The sequence below is a fragment of the Delphinapterus leucas genome, chromosome 20 (assembly GCF_059928025.1).
Source record: "Delphinapterus leucas isolate spDelLeu-1000000601 "Yukka" chromosome 20, BTC_Dleu_Yukka2, whole genome shotgun sequence".
In the NCBI taxonomy this organism is placed as follows: Eukaryota; Metazoa; Chordata; class Mammalia; order Artiodactyla; family Monodontidae; genus Delphinapterus; species Delphinapterus leucas.
The window spans coordinates 2,797,488-2,815,421 of record NC_143148.1 but is presented as its reverse complement, the minus strand read 5'-3'; the positions used below and the strand labels follow the sequence as shown (position 1 = coordinate 2,815,421).

Sequence of the window (17,934 nt, the reverse complement as noted above, 5' to 3'; positions counted from 1 at the left end):
GCAAGAGGGAAAATGGTTGCAACGCTATGCAGAAATCCAAACGAGATGGTTGCATCTTTGACCACGATAATGGCACAAGTTGGAAAGAAGTGGATAGATAGATTTAGAATATTGAAGCTAGAGGACCTGGTGGTATGCAGGTGAAGAGGAGGGAATAATTGAGGATGACTCTCCGGTATGAATTCGCTGATGGTGAGCAAGGTGTACACTCTGCCTAAAGGCTTTTCCACATTCTTTACATTCATAGGGCCTTTCTCCAGTATGAATTCTCTTATGCAGCGTCAGATGGGCAATCTGGCTGAAGGCTTTGCTGCATTCCTTACACTCATACGGTTTCTCTCCTGTGTGAATTCTCTGATGCAGAGTAAGGGATTTACGATGGCTAAAGGCTTTCCCACAGACATTACATTCATAAGGTTTCTCGCCTGTATGACACCTTTGGTGACAGATCAGGGATGCCCTCTGTCTGAATGCCTTCCCACATTCAAGACATGCATACGGTCTTTTGCCAGAGTGGAGCCTCTGATGTTGAACAAGATAGGAGCCATCACTAAAGGCCTTCCCACATTCAATACATTCATAAGGCTTCTCGCCAGTATGAACTCGCTGGTGTTGAATAAGGTGTGCAATTTGACTGAAGGCCTTCCCGCATACCTTACATTCGTATGGTTTCTCTCCAGTGTGTACTTTCTGATGTTGTGCCAGGTGTGCATTCTGGCTGAAGGCTTTGCTGCACTCCTTACATTTGTAAGGTTTCTCCCCAGTATGAATTCTCTGATGATGGGCAAGGTGCGTGCTCTGCCGAAAAGCTTTCCCACATTCCTTACATTCGTAGGGTTTCTCTCCAGTATGAACTCTTTGATGAAGAGTGAGTGAGCCACGATGGCTAAAGGCTTTCTCGCAGATATTACATTCATAGGGTTTCTCTCCTGTGTGAATTCTTTGATGGACAGTCAGGGATGAGCCATGGCTAAAAGCCTTCCCACACACGTTACATTTGTAAGGTCTCTCTCCAGTATGAATTCTCTTATGCTGAATAAGTCCTATATGATCAGTGAAGGCCTTCCCACAATCAATACAATCAAAGGGTTTCTCTCCAGTGTGACAATACCGCCGATGACGTATAAGAGAAGCATTCTGCCTGAAAGCTTTCCCACAGTCAATGCATTCATAGGGTCTTTTCCCAGAGTGAATCCTTCGATGATGAGCTAGAGATGAACAATCACTAAAAGCTTTCCCACATTCGATACATTCATAGGGTTTCTCTCCAGTATGAACCCTCTGGTGTTGAGCAAGATGTGCAAGCTGGCTGAAGGCTTTATGACACTGCTTACATTGATAAGGTTTCTCTCCAGTATGAACTCTCTGATGTTGAATGAGATGAGCATTCTGGCTGAAGGCTTTCCCACATTCAGTACATTCGAAGGGTTTTTCTCCTGTGTGGATTCTCTGATGTTGAGCAAGGTGGGCACTCTGGCTAAAGGCCTTCCCACATTCGATACATTCATAGGGTTTCTCTCCAGTATGAATTCTTTGATGAAGAGTAAGAGTTGAGATTTTGCTGAAAGTTTTCTCACAGTCATTACATTTCAAAAGTTTCTTTTCTCCATAGACTTGCTTGTGTTTTTTCACAAAGGAATGTGCTTTTAAGCTTTTCTTATCTGTGTCAAAATTATATATTCTCTCTTCAATAGGAAATACCTGTTTTATATAAGATAATGTATTCAGATGAAAAACTGTCCCAGATTTGTTACAGTGGTCTCCTTTCTCAATAAGGGTACCTATATGACTGACTATCTCTTGCCTAAAATGTGTCTTCTGACTTACCAGCTCCCTCTCAAACAGGTCTTCACGTTTCCAGTTTTCCCCTAATGTGGAACATTTGAGGTCACAGCCTGTAAGCCTTTCCATTATCATTGCCTGGGACAATTTTTCCTCATAGATGTCCTGGTTTGGAGATAATTCCTTTCTCATCCATACATACTCCAAGTCTGAAAGATATTAAGAAAGCAAACGTCTCCCTTATTTAATGCCAAAAGAATGGAAACTTCCAAGTGAAACCATATGAATCAAAACAGTTGCTGAAGCCCACAAAGGTACATGTTTTTGACAGTTCTTAAAGTTAAGCAGCGTGACCACCCTTGCGTTTCTTGAATAAACCCTCCTTGGCTCTGGTATATTATTTCAACATGACTTTTTATTTAAGATATTGCACCAATATTCATAATTGATTTTGTCTGTAATTTCCTTTTTTTGGGTGCTGTTTTGGCAATATTTTGGTATCAAATGTTATGCTGTCTTCATAAACACATTTTTTATAGTTCTCCTTTTTATTCTGTCATGGAACACTTTAAACAATGTTGATATTGTTCCTTACAGGCTTTATAGAATTTATTTGTAAAACTATTTGGGGTTGTGGCTTATTTTCTTGGGGGAGGCAGTTCTTAGATGACTTTCAACATTTCTTCAATGGTAACCAGTCTGTTTAAATTTTCTATCTCTGGTGTCAGTTGTGGTTATTATATTTTCGTAAAGTATCATCCATTTCATCCAGGTTTTCAAATTATTTACAGAGACTTCCATTCCAAAAATAGATCCGTATGATTCTCTTATGTACTTAGGTGTCAGTGGTCATTTACCATTATTTCTTTTCTTGTATTTTCTTTGATTTGTCTGGATAGTTTATATATTTTATTGGTTTTCTAAAGAAGCCTATGTTGGATTTATTTTCATTAGATCTACTGTTTTCTGATTCATTTATTCCTACTTTTATCTCTAGCAGTATAAATCACTATATATAACTTATTTCAGTCTCCTTGAGATTCATTTTGTTCTTTTTCTAATATCTTGAATTGGATGCTTAATTCATTTTTAAAAATTATTTATTAATGTACACCATTAGGGCTATAAGTGACCTACCAACGTCCACTTCTTAAAACTTTGAGAACTGAAAGCAGGAAAAGGCCACACTACAGGCCGCAGAATAAACTAACCTCCTCACTTGAAGCTCATTTCCCTGCAATATATGTCTATAGGCTATTATCTGGCTTTCTAAACCAGAAAAACAGCTTTCAAGCACGACAGGGAAAAAAATTAATAAACTGAAGAAAATAACCTGAGTCAAAAATCCCAATAGGTAGAGTAAAAGTGGGAAGATGATGGACAAAGAGAGAGGAGGTAACATTAGTGGGCTAATTTCTTCATCTTTCATATCGGTATCAAAAGACAATGTTTTGAATCTCAAGTGGATGAATTTTAAAATACAAATTTAAAAATAGATGAAGTCATAAAGTTAACAGTTGTAGAACTAAAACCTTTCCAATTGAAGGGGGAAAAAAGACATAAACAACAAAACAAAAAGAAACAACAACAATAAAAAATAAACACCAAAGAGAAAAATAATTAAAAGCAGAGAGAACATAGCTATAATACTTATTAATTTGGTAAGTCACATTTTAAAGAAAGGAAAATACTTAAACAAGTTTGAAAAACTAAACACCAATCTGTCTAAAGAACTCAGAAATGTTGAAAGTCAGGGATGATTACAACAATACAGTGCTTGAGCAGAACTAGGTAAACAGCAATGGAACATAACAGAGTTCAGAAACAGACTGTTGTATTTATAGGAAATCACTAAAGGTAAAGGTGGTATGTCATACCAGTGGGGAAGAAAAGATCCACTTAAAAAATAGTGTTAGAGGGACTTCCCTCGTGGTCCAGTGTTAAAGAATCCGCCTTACAACGCAGGGGATGCGGGTTCGATCCCTGGTCAGGGAACTAAGATCCCACACGCCACAGGGCAATGAAGCCCGCGTGCCACAACTACTGAGCTCATGCACCTCAACTAGAGAGCCTGTGTGCCACAAACTACAGAGCCCACATGCTCTGGAGGCTGCGCGCCACAACTACGGAGGCCACGCACCCTGGAGCCTGCGCACCACAACTAGAGAGAGAAAACCCACACACCACAACTAGAGAGAAGCCCGCATGCCACAACAAAAGATCCTGCATGCCTCAACGAAGATCCCACGTGCTAGAAGAGCCTGCGTGCTGCAAACTGCAGAGCCCACGTGCCCTGGAGCCTACGCGCCACAACTAGAGAGAGAAGGCCTGCATGTCACAACTAGAGAGAAGCCCGCGAACCACAAGGAAATATCCTGCATGCCTCAACAAAGATCCTGCATGCTGCAACTAAGACCTGATGCGGCCAAAAAATAAACAAAATAAATAAATAAATGATAAATAAAATCTTTAAAAAACATAGTGTTAGAACAAGAAGTTTCAATTTGGGAAGGACTTTGAGAGGTATTTTCCAGCAAATATTAGAGGGAAGAAACACCTTTAGGATAGTTTTCCCAGCTCTAGTTATCCTGCATTTACCTGGGGGCAGCCCTCTTGTTATCTCTCCTTTCATCATCCAGGGCTCTTTATCCTGCTCCAATAAGGAGATCACATCTGGTTTAGAAATGCAAAGACCTGCATATAAGAGGAAATAAGAAAATTAGCTATGCTGTGAATATTACAGAGCTATGACACAGTCTAAATGGTATTGAGAGAAGAGAAACATTGTAGGAAAATGCTGATAAAGTCATGAAAGGCTACTGAAGTGGAAAGACTCCTAGGGGGAGGTGGAGGGAGGAATATACTCTTACCCAATGAAGCCAGGTTCCTATAGTTCTCTAACATCACCTTCTTATACAAAGTTCTTTGAGCAAGATTCAGCCATTCCCACTCATCTTGGGAGAAGTCTATGGCTATATCCGTGAAAGACACTGAATCCTGAAACGACACAAATATAATCTTGCTCAATCAGTGTTCATGCCCTGACTTAGCTGGCCTTAGGGTAAAGAGTTACGCTGTTCACATTTGGGAAAAAGAAATTGTGAGTAACTGCCCTGGGAGAATCTAAATGATCAAGGTCATGTAGTTATTTACTGAAACACTTTTCTGCCTATATTTATATATATTAAAAGAAAAAATATGAGCGATAACTCTCTGTTCTTGAAGCATTTTATGGTGTGAGAAGACATTCTCAAATAAAAAAGTATTGATTGCATTCAAAACACAATATCATCAAGCACTAAATTATTTTGTCTATGTTAGGAGTTAGCTCACTTTCTACATGGAAAAACTAAAGAGCTCTGGGACTGCAATAGAAAGGTTCAAGGAATGATGCTGACCTGATGAGTATGACTTCAATCTCCACAACATACTCTAAGAAATCTTAGTGTTCTCGAGATATTAAGAGGTATGCCTAAAAAGAATGAAAGAAAAAAATGCCCAGCACTATTATTTTGTTTTGAAAAACAAATAGATTAGGAGAAAACTCATTTGGTAAGTTATTTTTTGATAATCTGCTGAGAAGTATCAAGAGATGATATGAGGTAGGCACATGACAGGTAACCTGTGTTTTGTTACATGGGCTGAATTTCTAACCAACCATGAAGTGAGGCCAGTTCTATGGTTGATGGCAGATTTTTCATTTCTTCTTCTTTTTTGTTTTTTTTTTTGTGATTTCACTTATACCAACATCTAAGAATGAGTTTTAAATAAAACCAGAGAAAAAGGTTAGATTATTATTCCAAAGAATTCAGACTCTGTCACTTACTAGCTGGGTGATCTTTGCCAAGTCAACTAACTTCTGTGTGCTTCAAGATTTCCCTCCTAAAAAAGTGGTAATAATTTTAGTACCTACCTCATGGTAGCACTGTGAGAATTAAATGAAGTAACAGGCACACTACCTGGCTAAGTACTCAAGAATTTTTACCTATGATAATTATGAAGGAGAGATGGGAAAGAAAGAAGAGCAGGAGGCCAGGAAGAGGTGATACATTTGGTTTAGTATTTCAATAAACGTTTTACCTATATTTTATTTTACTAATTTCAGTAAGCTATAGTAGTTAAGAACATGGTCTCTGAAGCCAGATAACCTATGTTCAAATCCTGTCCGGCTCAGCAAACCTAAGCTATTAGTTTTGGTTTCAACTGTTGAAGATACTTTAAATACTTCTAAAGAACAGTCTATTGCATTTACATATAAATATTCACCATTTTTGTTGCACTTCCTTCATTCCTAATGTTCCAAATTCCCTTCTGATATAATTTCTACTGGGAAAACTTCATTTTGTAATTCTTTTAAAAATCTGTCTATGAATTTTCTTAGTGTTCATTCACAAGAGAAACTATTTCACCTTCTTGAAGGCTATTTTTACTGGACACAGAATTCTGGGTTGACAGTTCTCTTCTTCGAGCACTTTAAAAAAGTTGTTCTACTTTTCTGACTTCTGACTTCCATGGTTTCTGATGAGAAATCCACAGTTATCCAAATCACTGTTGTCCTGTATGTTAAGCACTGTCTTTCTCTGGCTGCTTTTGAAGTTTTTTTCCCTTGTCTTCAGTTTCAGCAGTCTGATTATGACATTTCTGGGTAGGGATTTCTCTGGGTTCATCACATTGGAGTTTGATGAGCTTTATAGACCCACATGTTTATGTCTTTCACTGAAGTTGGTAATTTTTCAGCCATTATGTCTTCAAATACTTTTTCTACACTTCATTTTCTCCTCTTTTTGGGGGGATTCAATGATAGAAATGTTAAACATTTTGGTATTGTCTTATAGGACCCTGAGGCTTTGTTCAATCTTTTTTCTCGCTGTTATTCAGATTAGATAGTGTCTGTTTATCCTCAAGTTCACTAACTCTCTCCTCTGTCATCTCCATTGTGCCACTAGTCCATCCAGTGAGCTTATTTTGGTTACTACATTTTTCATTTCTTGTTCATATTTTCTATTTCTTTGCTGAGACTATCTTTCCACTAGTTTCAAGAATGTTCAACCTTACTTGTTGGAGCACTTTTATAACAGCTGCTTTAAAGTCTTTATCAGATAATTCCAACATTGGTGTCACATCAACGTTAGTATCCGGTGGTGGCCTTTTCCCCTATGAATTGAAATTTTCCTAGTTTTTCATTAGCTGAATAATTTTGGATTATATTTCTGACATTCTGGATATTACGAGACTCTACGTCTTGTTTAAATTCTCTATGGAGAATGTTGGCTGATATTTTCTTCAGGCTGCAAGTTCTAACCAGCCTTCTGTGGGTGGTGGTTTCAACAGCAGTTCCATTTTCAACCCTGTGCAGTGATATTCACCTTTGTCCTACTTATGCTCCAGTAAGTGGCCAGCCTGGTCTAAGGCCAGCCTGAGACCTTAGTTCATTCTCATAGACTATGGTATGCTCTTCAGGGTCAGATACATACACGAGCAGCTCAGAGTGAGCTGCTTAGGAGACCATAAACAACTTGATGTGGGTGACTTCCTCCCTCTCTGGGATCTCTCCAGTACTTTGTTTCCCAGGGGGCTCCTCTTTTTCGTTCTCTGGCCAGATAACTGGGCCTTATTTATTCCATTCCATTGTGCACTTAGCACTTTAAAAGGGAGATTTCTGCTCCCCTCCCCCTCATTCTGAGCATTAGATCCCTTTCCCACTTCTTGAGTCTAAACTAGAAAGTTTCTCCTGCAGTTCTTTCTATCCACGCCAATGCCTACTTCTGAGTTCTGTGCTTGTTGAATCCATGTTAAGAGATATTGGAAGGAAAAAAAAAAAGGTAATCACACTGCAGGTCTGGTGGGACTTCACATTTTGGGCTTCTTTCCCAATCTGCCTATGTACTTTTTAGAGACTTCAAATTGCTTCTTCATGCATTCTGGAGCATGCATGCTTCATGCATGCATGCATCCCAGCTTTCAGTGGGAAAGACAGGTGGAGCATGCTTAGTCCATTACCCAGAACCAGGACTCTCCCAAATTCAGTGCAAAATGTTATTTTTAAAACTAATATTCCAAGGCTTCCCTGGTGGCGCAGTGGTTGAGAGTCCGCCTGCTTATGCATGGGATGCGGGTTTGTGTCCCGGTCCAGGAAGATCCCACATGCCACAGAGCAGTTAGGCCCGTAAGCCATGGCCGCTGAGCCTGCACGTCCGGAGCCTGTGCTCCGCAACAGTGAGAGGCCTGCGTACCGCAAAAAAAAAAAAAACCACACAAAAAAACTAATATTCCATTGGAAATATAAACATTCCAGATATTAAGTGCTTCTTGTGCATTAAACATCATATTGTAGTTCTTCAGAAGCACATATAGCTAGTGCTTATTATGTGCCAAGTACTTTTCTAAACACTTAAAATATATTGACTCATTAATACTCACAACAGTCCTATAAATTTGGTACTATTATTATTCCCATTTTACAGTTGAGGGAACTGAAATTAAGGTGATATGTCTAGTATATGGTGGAGCTAGAATTTGTACCCAGGCAGTTTGGTTCCAGAGTTCTTGTTACTAACCTTTATACCATACTCTGGCACTCTTAAAATATATTCTTCTGACCAATAACCATAATGCTTTTGTTTAAAATGTATATATGCTCTAAGAAACAAGTTTCATTGGTAGTACATGTTGTGGCATTAAATCTGTTTTTTTTTTAAAGAAGGTATTTTGCTTTAAGTTGCTTATTGTGTCTTTGATGTAAAATAAAACAATTTTAATATTCTAAGTTGTTTTCATTTGATTAGATTTTAAAATTTATGTACCAATTTTTATAGTTTTATAATAATTAATTTGCTGGTGACACTTGTTCAGCAGTTTAATCAGAACATGAATTATAGTTCTTAAGGTTCTATTATTGGTCAATAAGATATTAATATTAAAAACATTCTGTGGCTTCCCTGGTGGCGCAGTGGTTGAGAGTCCGCCTGCCGATGCAGGGGACACGGGTTCGTGCCCCAGTCCAGGAAGATCCCACATGCCGCGGAGCGGCTGGGCCCGTGAGCCATGGCCGCTGAGCCTGCGCGTCCGGAGCCTGTGCTCCGCAGCGGGAGAGGCCACAACAGTGAGAGGCCCGCGTACCGCAAAAAAAACAAAAACAAACAAACAAAAATTCTGGAGTAGAGTAAGTGTGAGAAACTCTAATCTGCAAGAAATGAAAAATTAGGAATTTAGTCCAAAGAAATCAGAGATGAGGGCAAAAATTCAAATACAAGGATGATAACTGCAACGCTCTCTATTAAACAGTAAAATATTGGCAACAATTTACCTATGGAACAACAAAGGGCTGATTAAATAGATTATGGTATTCATCCTAGAAAGAAAAAAGGATGTAGTACATTCCCTGGCATTTTAAGACACTATGGCTCCAGTCAAGTAGGGAGGGGAAATCTTTGTTTACTCTGGCGAAAATGTCACCCATCTCACCTGCGCCTGCAGATCTCCTCCACTTCCTTCAATATGCAACTCAGAAATCCCTTTGTCTGTGACTCAAGCCCTCCCAACGCCTCCTCCTTCCAACAGCGAGTAACATTGTGCAGGATTTCTCACGAAGGTGGCAAAAAGGAGCTAAAATAAGCAGATTTCCTTCTGCCAGGTTGTGGCCTATCACAGAGCTTCATCAGTACAGATGAAGGGGCACCTTTTTGTAATTCACCCAAAGGCACTCATCGGGCTACTAATGGCCCTTCCCCTCCACTCCACAGGAAGTCCACTCTCCACCTGCAGCACTGATCACACTGTAAAAATAAATGTTTGCTACCTTTTCATTTCTCCAAACAGATAGTAAGCTCTCTGAGAGCAAGGATGGGGATTTAGGGACTAGGCAGATCGTGGCTCTCAAATCTCCTCTAAGGACTGTATTTCTGTATTGTCAGATACTTATGAAAAAAAAGAGTACAAGGGAAGGGCTCACAGGGGGTCATTTCTTGAGTGAAGAATAAACATTGAATAGGAAAAAGAGGAAGCTCTGTAAGAGTGTATTGGGCTGTTTGAAGCTACATATAGCCCCATTACTCGTCAGAAAGAGAGGAAATAGGAGCCAGGCCCCAAAGTGGGAAAATTTTCAGAAGGAAACAAACATTACCAAGTCCTGAAAAGGAAGGGAATACTAACCAGGGACATGGCTTTAAGAAGTTCAATTCCCATCACCTTCTCCTTTTCCTGGCTCCTCATGTGGAGAAGGGCTTCATCCTGAGAGGGCACAGCTGGGAGGAAGAGAAAGGAATGGTGAGAGACTAGTGAGAGACTCTAGGAACGGTGAGTAGCTCGAATAATCACAACCTAGAAACTTTTCCCTTCAGATCCCTCTGTTCTCACTCCCCTATTCCTACTCCACCCTCCTCTCACAGTCCAGGCACTCCCTGGAAAACCAATAATTTACAGCTGGGGTTCTGCTCTGCTCTGGATTTTCAGGCCGAGGACAATCTCTCTCTTGCTCAAAGCCACCCATTCATTAACAACAGAGATGTATTAGGAGTGCTGCACATATTCATACTCTGATGTGACCTTCACGACCTTCAGTGAAAATAGGGAATACTGTCACTGTTTCACACGTGAAAGCTCTGGGAAGTGAAGTCTTTTGCACAAGTCACACAGCTTGTAAACAATGGAGCCCAGTCATCAACCTGTCTGCGTGACTCTACCAGCCAAGTTATATTCTCAAGCAGACACCAGAATATAACAGAAAAACACCTCATGTGCAACTAACTACTCAGGACTTATAAAGAGTCTATCAGACTTGAAAAAAGCCATCTTCCCCAGAAAGAGGTATTACCTTTGTTACAACAGAGTCCATGTGGCTTACGGATAGCTGGACCAAAAAACTGTCAGGAGACCCAGGCTCTCCTTTTCTAGCAAACTATAGCTCTGAAGTCCCTTGCCACCTCACCCCACCCCCAGCCCTCCAGCCAAGTTTCTTCAATCAGGAAGAGGATAAAAATATCTGACTTAATTCTGGTTTCTTTCCACTAAACTCCACTGCTTTTTCAAAGCATTATTATAATGATGAATATAAGAATGAACACTTACGGAGCACTAGTTACTATGTGACAGGGACTACACAAAGTGCTTTACAGGTATGAGCTCACTTAATCCCTATAACAGTCCTATGAGGTATAGAATATCATCTTCATTTCACATAACAGAAACTGGGTCAGAAAGTTTAAGAAAAAAAAACTTGCGCAGTGGAGGTCTTGGGATCTGAACTCTTAGGGTTAGCTTCTTAAACTGTCAAAAGTGGTTAAGAATACCCACTTCAAGGGGATTACATGAGGGCCAGTACAGAGGGGGACTCTGGAGTCAGCCTGTCCTGGATGTGAATCCTGGCTCCTCCACTTACTAGTGATTATTTGTCCTCTCTATGCGTCAGTGTCCTCATCTATAAAAAGGAGATAAGATAGTTTCCACCTCATAATGTTGTGAGGTTTGGTGTTAACATATGCAAAAGGTCTTAGAACTGTGTCTGGGCCACAGTAAGCACTCAGTAAATATTACCTATTTTTATTGCATGCAGTAAAACAAGCAAAGAACAATAGGGCTATGAGCAGTGCTTCTTTCCCTTCTCTCTCTCTCTTTACTCACTCTGGCTGGGGGCGGGGGTAGCGGGAGACAGAGAAGTGTGAGATAGAAATGGGGGAGTATTTTTGTTCATCTACTAAAAGGTGACTAAGCCATGGAAAGGCTGGGATCCCTCAGCACTTCCAGACGAAGCTGTGAATCTCGCCTTCCTCCCAAGTCGCATCCCACAGTGATAATGTAGGACAGGACTCTAACAGGTTAAAAAATAAAAATATTAAATACTGAGGTCCTCCTTGAACAGCAGCACAGCACTCAGAGGTAATGTTCTAATGGGGAATGCTCTCTCCCCTGGGTCCTTGGAGATACGCAGACAGACCTGGAAGGGGAGTGTCTGGCTAGGAGACTCTGGGCAAGTCAAGAACCCTCCTTGAATTCAGCTCCACACTCTGGCCCGAGATGACCGTCCAAATCTTTGGACTTCTGGGTCCACCAGACTCTGAAGCCAGGGACATCCTCCTCCAGCACTTGGGCCCAGGAACAGCACCCCCAAACCTTAATTTTCACTCTTGCAGCCGTACCAAGGCCCTCTGCCACTCTTACCTCCATACTTAGTCCCGTGGACGTGTGTAGTGTCCCGACTTCCACACCATCCAGGTGGGACAGGCAAGAAATGCTTCAGCCCTGTAAGGCCAACTGGCCCGAGGCAGGGGAACACAATCAGATTCACAGGTTGCATCAGACCGAAACTTTCCGGACCACCCAGTTCCAGAAACTGCCCTGGGGACTTTGAACCCAGTCCAGCCTTCCCGCCTTTCGAGGGGCGGGACTAACGGTCCCCCAGGATACCCGAAAAGACCACCAAATAAGGAATACCCTGCGCCCTCCCAGATTCACCACACCCCTTTCCCTTCTTCCCCTATAAAATCTTGCCCAACCCTCGCCCGGGTGCGACTTCTCTGGCTCCTTTCTCTCGGACCAGTGAACCTCGCCCGCGAGCGCTCCCTAATAAAGCTCACTTGAAGCTTTCCTCTGTTTCGCGGTGCCGTTTGTTAAGATCCGACCTTACATTTGGTGCCGAAACCCGGGAGGGGTACCAAGCCCCGCGGGTTACCGCGCGGACCGCTCCTCCCCTCCCCCAGGAGACAACCAGGGAACCTCTACTCATCCACCCGATCCGGCAGAAAACGGGGTAAGTCCCCCTCCCTTGTTCCCTCCGTCCCTCAGAGTCCCTGCCCACCGGACTCCCTGTCCTTAATCGCGGCCGCGTCAGGGACTCCTCCGTTCTCTCTCCGGGCCTCGGGCAACTGCGGAGACGTCCCAATTGCCTGACCGCTCTCCAACCCGCCGGGCCTCGGGTGATTGTGGAGACGTCCCAATGGCCTGACCGCCCTCCGACCTGCCGTGAATTGGAGACTGAGACCAGGGACGCCTCTCTCCCTCTCCATTCACTCAGGGACAGACTGGGGGTCATGGGAACCTCACAATCGAAACCAGATTCTAAGACGCCCCTAGGGTGTCTCCTAGCCAATTTTACAGCCCTCGGTTTCTCCCAAGATCTCCGTCGCCGACGGCTTATTTTCTATTCCACTGTGGCCTGGCCACAATATCCTCTAGACAATCAATCCTGAAGGGACTTTCGATTTTAACATCCTCCGTGATCTAGATAATTACTGCCGCGGGACGGACAAATGGTCCGAGGTCCCCTATGTTCAGGCCTTCTTGTATTTGCGCTCCCGCCTTTCCCTCTGCGCCGATTGTTCCACTTCCCAGATCCTTCTTGCCAAACAGACATCTCCTACATTCAAGCCCTTAATTTCCTTTGACGATGACCCCTCTCCACTAGCCGACCCACCTGAACCTCGCCTCTCCCCCCTCCAGAGCTCCTCTCCAACCTCCACCCTACCCTGAGGCGGTCCCTCCTCCTCCCGAACCCGCTCCGGCCCCTCCAACCGTTCCCCCGCCTCCCTCGAAGGTTTCTCCTCCCACGCCCCTTGCTTTGCCAATTAGTGCACATACACGCTCTCAAGACTCCCAAGATTCAAATCTCCTCTGCCCTCTGAGGGAGGTAGCAGGAGCGGAAGGATTAGTTAGAGTTCATGTTCCCTTTTCTCTCCAAGATCTCTCTCAGACACTAACCTGGCACGATATCTTTGTGATCCTATCTTCTACTCTGACCCCTGACGAGAGGGAAAGAATTCAGACTGCTGCCCGAAACCATGCAGATCAGGTTCACCTTCCCGACAACTCCATGCCTGTCGCAGCGACTGCCGTACCTGGCACCGATCCAGGCTGGACTTATCAGTATGGCCAAGATGGCCGTCGTAAGCGCGACCTCATGATCCAATGCCTCCTGGCTGGCATGCAGGCTGCCGCTCATAAGGTAGTCAATTTTGAAAAACTAAAAGAGATAACCCAAGAACCTAACGAAAATCCAGCTATCTTTCTCAATCGCCTTACAGAGGCCTTAACTCTCTACACCCGGCTGGATCCCGACACCCCGGCAGGGGCAGCGGTCCTGGCCACCCATTTTATCACCCAATCAGCCCCGGACATCCAAAAGAAATTAAAACGGGCAGAAGACGGCCCTCAAACACCTGTTCGAGATCTGGTAAAGATGGCCTTTAAAGTCTATAATGGCCGTGAGGATTTGGCAGAAACCAGCCGACAGGCTCGGATGCACCAGAAGGTGGCCCTCCAAACCCAAGCTCTTGTAGCCGCCCTAAGGCCGGCCATCTCCCATGGATCACAGCATCCACGGGGTCCGCAAAAGGCAACCCCGCCGGGGGCCTGCTTCAAATGCGGAAAAGAAGGCCACTGGGCTCGCCAATGTCCCAATCCCCGACCTCCTTCTAAGCCCTGTCCCAGCTGCGGGCTAACGGGCCACTGGAAGAGTGACTGCTCTACGACTGGCCCTCCCTCAGCGTCTCCACGCGGGGGGCAGGCCGACCCAACGGCATTACCACTCGAACTGCTGGGATTGGCTGACGACTGACGGCGCCCGGACTCGAAGACCCCCATCACCCTCGCCGAGCCCAGGGTAACGCTACAGGTAGTGGGTAAGTCCATCTCATTTCTGGTGGACACGGAGGCTACCTATTCGGTCCTGTCTACTTATTCCGGGCCAGTTTCTCCTTCCCAGATCTCGGTCATGGGTATTGATGGCAAACCATCCTTCCCACTCCAGACCGGTCCACTCCCATGTCATATCGAAGGACTCCCTTTTACTCACTCCTTCTTAGTCATACCATCCTGCCCAGTTCCCTTGCTAGGCCGAGATGTCCTTTTCCACTTAGGGGCCTCCCTCCAGCTGGTTAGACTTGACCCTAAAGTCCCCTCCTCCCGACTCCTGCTTCTTCTCGGCCTGTCTCTAGAACCTTCCCCCTCCTATCCCCCTCTTCCAATCACACCGAACCCAATCAATCCCCAAGTCTGGGATACTTCTAAGCCCATAATAGCAACACACCATTCCCCCGTTCTCATTCGCCTAAAGGACCCCTCCAAATTTCCATCAATGCCCCAATTTCCCATCTCTGAGACTCACCTTAGGGGCCTACAACCTATTATCACCAGACTCCTAAACCAGGGACTCCTCATCCCCACGGACTCTCCCTGCAACACCTCCATCCTGCCTGTCCGCAAGGCCTCTGGGGATTATCACCTGGTCCAGGACCTCCGACTAATCAATGAGGCCATAATTCCTCTCCACCCAGTAGTCTGGATCCCTAACTTTGCTCTCCTCGCTAAACCCTTATATCTAGCCGCTAAAGAAACCCCTCAAGGACCCCTCACCTCTCCTTCCGCCTTTCGACAGGCCTTTCTCACCCTCCATAACGCTCTGATATCTTCTCCTCCCATTTCTCTGCCCAACCCAAACCGACCTTTTCACCTTTTTGTGGATGAACGGGCCGGAATAGCCACTGGACTCCTTGCCCAGCCTGTAGGGCCTTCCTACCGCCCCGTGGCTTACCTCTCCAAACAGCTGGACCCAACCATTCGGGGATGGCAACCATGCCTTCGGGCCCTAGCAGCGGCAGCTGAAGTGACCAAACAAACACTCAAACTGGCTCTGGCCCACCCACTAACCGTGTTTTCCTCCCACCGGCTGGTCGACCTCCTAGGCCACAAGTCTCTCTCCCTCCTGGGCCCCTCCCGCATCCAGGAGTTCCACCTTCTATTCATTGAAAACCCAGCTATTTCTCTTGATCTCTCCCCTCGCCTGAACCCGGCTTCCCTCGTGCCTATCTCTGGCACCGGGGGTTTTCCATCCCATTCCTGCCCTCATGTCATAGAACCCTTCAAACCACCAAGAGAGGGACTCTTTGGCACCCCTCTTTCAAATCCGGACCGCACTCTCTTTGTGGACGGTAGTTCGATACTCGGTCCTGACGGATGCCGACGGGCGGCCTATCGAGGCCAACCGCCTCCCAGAAGGGACAACCTCTCAAAGGGCTGAACTGATAGCACTCATGCGGGCCCTCGACCTCTCTAAGGGCCAAAGGGCCATCTTTCTCCCTATGGTCGCAGGCATTTCCCTCGCCTCTCTCGTTGCTGCGGGCATCGGGGGAGGAGCCCTAACACACAGTGTCTCAACATCCCGTGACCTAGAACAAAAACTCCAGCTAGCCATCGAGGCTTCTGCCGCCTCCATCACCTCCCTCCAGCGCCAGATCACCTCAGTAGCCCGAGGTGCCCTCCAAAATCGACGAGCCCTGGATCTCCTGACGGCCGACAAAGGAGGTACCTGCCTCTTCCTACAGGAGGAATGCTGCTATTACATCAATGAAACAGGACTCGTCGAAGACAACGTAAAAGCCCTCCATCGCTTAAGAGAAGAACTCCAACGCAAACACCAACAGTCCGCCTCCCCAATTCCCGATTGGTGGCGATCCACCCTCTATACCTGGCTAACACCAATCTTAGGCCCCTTAATTCTCATCTGTATCTTGCTCACGTTTGCTCCCTGTTTTCTTAGGTTCCTTTGCAGGCGCATGGAGGAAGTCTCTCGGGTGGCCACAAACCAAATGCTCCTCGGTCCTTACACCTCGCTTCCTACAGAACCCCCCACTGGTCTCCCCTAAGCCTCGGACCTCTGGTCGCCCGACTCCCCTTTCGACGCCCCCATTCAGCATGAAGTAGCCAGAGATCAGAACGCCGCCCCATTACACCAAAGATGTCGGGATGTAAGGCCAACTGGCCCAAGGCAGGGGAACACAATCAGATTCACAGGTTGCATCAGACCGAAATTCTCCGGACCACCCAGTTCCAGAAACTGCCCTGGGGACTTTGAACCCAGTCCAGCCTTCCCGCCTTTCGAGGGGCGGGACTAACGGTCCCCCAGGATACCCGAAAAGACCACCAAATAAGGAATACCCCTTTCTCTTCTTCCCCTATAAAATCTTGCCCAACCCTCCCCCGGGTGCGACTTCTCTGGCCCCTTTCTCTCGGACCAGTGAACCTCGCCCGGGAGCGCTCCCTAATAAAGCTCACTTGAAGCTTTCCTCTGTTTCGCGGTGCCGTTTGTTAAGATCAGACCTTACAAGCCCCACCGGCCCAACCAGGCGCCTTCCCAGGACTCCAGGGCTTTGGGGCTTTAGGCCACACTGGGTTCTTGGTGGTGGAGTCAGGGTGTGTGGGGGGCTGGGGCGTGGGGTGTGTGTCGGGGGGTGGCCTCCGGAGGCGTTTCCAGTTCTCAGCCATGTAAAATCCTTCATTCGTCCCAATACACGCCGTCGCTCACATGCTGCTGGGACGTGCAAGGTGCACAAAAGACACGCGCAGAAACACGGGCCCCAGTCACACACTTGCCTCCTCTGCGCCGTACCAGTCACATCTCACACCCGCACACATTTTCCCCCCCATTCACACACGTACCTGCCTCCTCCTCCCGGTCACACACACACCACGCGCTGACGGTCACAGTCGCCAAATCACGCGCGCACGCTCACGACCTCGCCGCCCCAGCATGCAGACCGGGACGCTGACCTCTCGGCACCTCCCCGTGCCCGGCTCAGCCGCTGCCGCCGCCCCACTCAGACTTTCTCCTCAGAACCGGCCAGACTCGCTCACGTCCGGGTTTCAAGTCCTCGTAGGAAGTGGGCACGTCCTCTCAGAGCAAGGGCCCTTGGGAAACGTAGTGCAGACAGGGGTGGCGGCGGCTTTCTGAAATCTGAGGACTACGCTGCTAGGCAGGGTTCCTCCCCGCGGCCTGGTGATCACTGCCCTCTGTCCCCTATTGGTGCCTCCTGGTCAGGAACAGAGCTACCTAGAAGCCTCTTAGCTTCTGGGTCCCACGGCCTCCACGAAAGAAGCCGAGCCCCGGGGACTTCTGGGAGCCGTCGCCGGGCTCGGAGTGCGCAGGAGCAGCTGTCAGGCACTGAGAGCCGAGACCCGAGTAGCCGCTCACCCGCGCCTCGGCCGAAGGTGGGCGGGGTCGCAAGAACGTGGAGCGCGCAGGCGCCTTGAGCAAGGGGAAAAGCCAGGGAAGTGGGCGGAGCTTAGGAGAGGCGGGTCTAGGGGCGGAGCCTTCGGGATAGAAGAGCGGAGATTTGGATTTTGCCTGGTGCTTTGTGCACTTGCGGGTGTGTGTGTGTGTGCGCG

General features: G+C 46.1%; 1 protein-coding gene across 1 annotated transcript; it reads right to left on the bottom strand.

The window, feature by feature from the left end:
• Window positions 1-6: 6 nt before the first annotated feature.
• On the bottom strand, window positions 7-17,673 carry ZNF470 (zinc finger protein 470). Its single transcript, XM_089901944.1, has 5 exons — window positions 11,938-17,673; window positions 9,934-10,025; window positions 4,653-4,779; window positions 4,381-4,476; window positions 7-1,991 (listed from the first exon to the last, which is right to left on the bottom strand). The coding sequence occupies exons 1-5, from the start codon at window positions 12,071-12,073 to the stop codon at window positions 118-120; spliced, it is 2,325 nt and encodes a 774-aa protein (XP_089758070.1). The 5' UTR covers window positions 12,074-17,673; the 3' UTR covers window positions 7-117.
• Between the last annotated feature and the right edge of the window lie 261 nt (window positions 17,674-17,934).

Bases quoted from the DNA above. Each gene is read 5' to 3' on its own strand.
- ZNF470 (XM_089901944.1), bottom strand. From the start codon at position 12,073: ATGCAACCTGTGAATCTGATTGTGTTCCCCTGCCTCGGGCCAGTTGGC. The intron at 4,477-4,652 runs GTAAGAGTATAT...TCTTATATGCAG, and splicing joins TAGGAACCTGGCTTCATTGG to GTCTTTGCATTTCTAAACCA. The intron at 1,992-4,380 runs GTAAATGCAGGA...AATATCTTTCAG, and splicing joins AACAAGAGGGCTGCCCCCAG to ACTTGGAGTATGTATGGATG.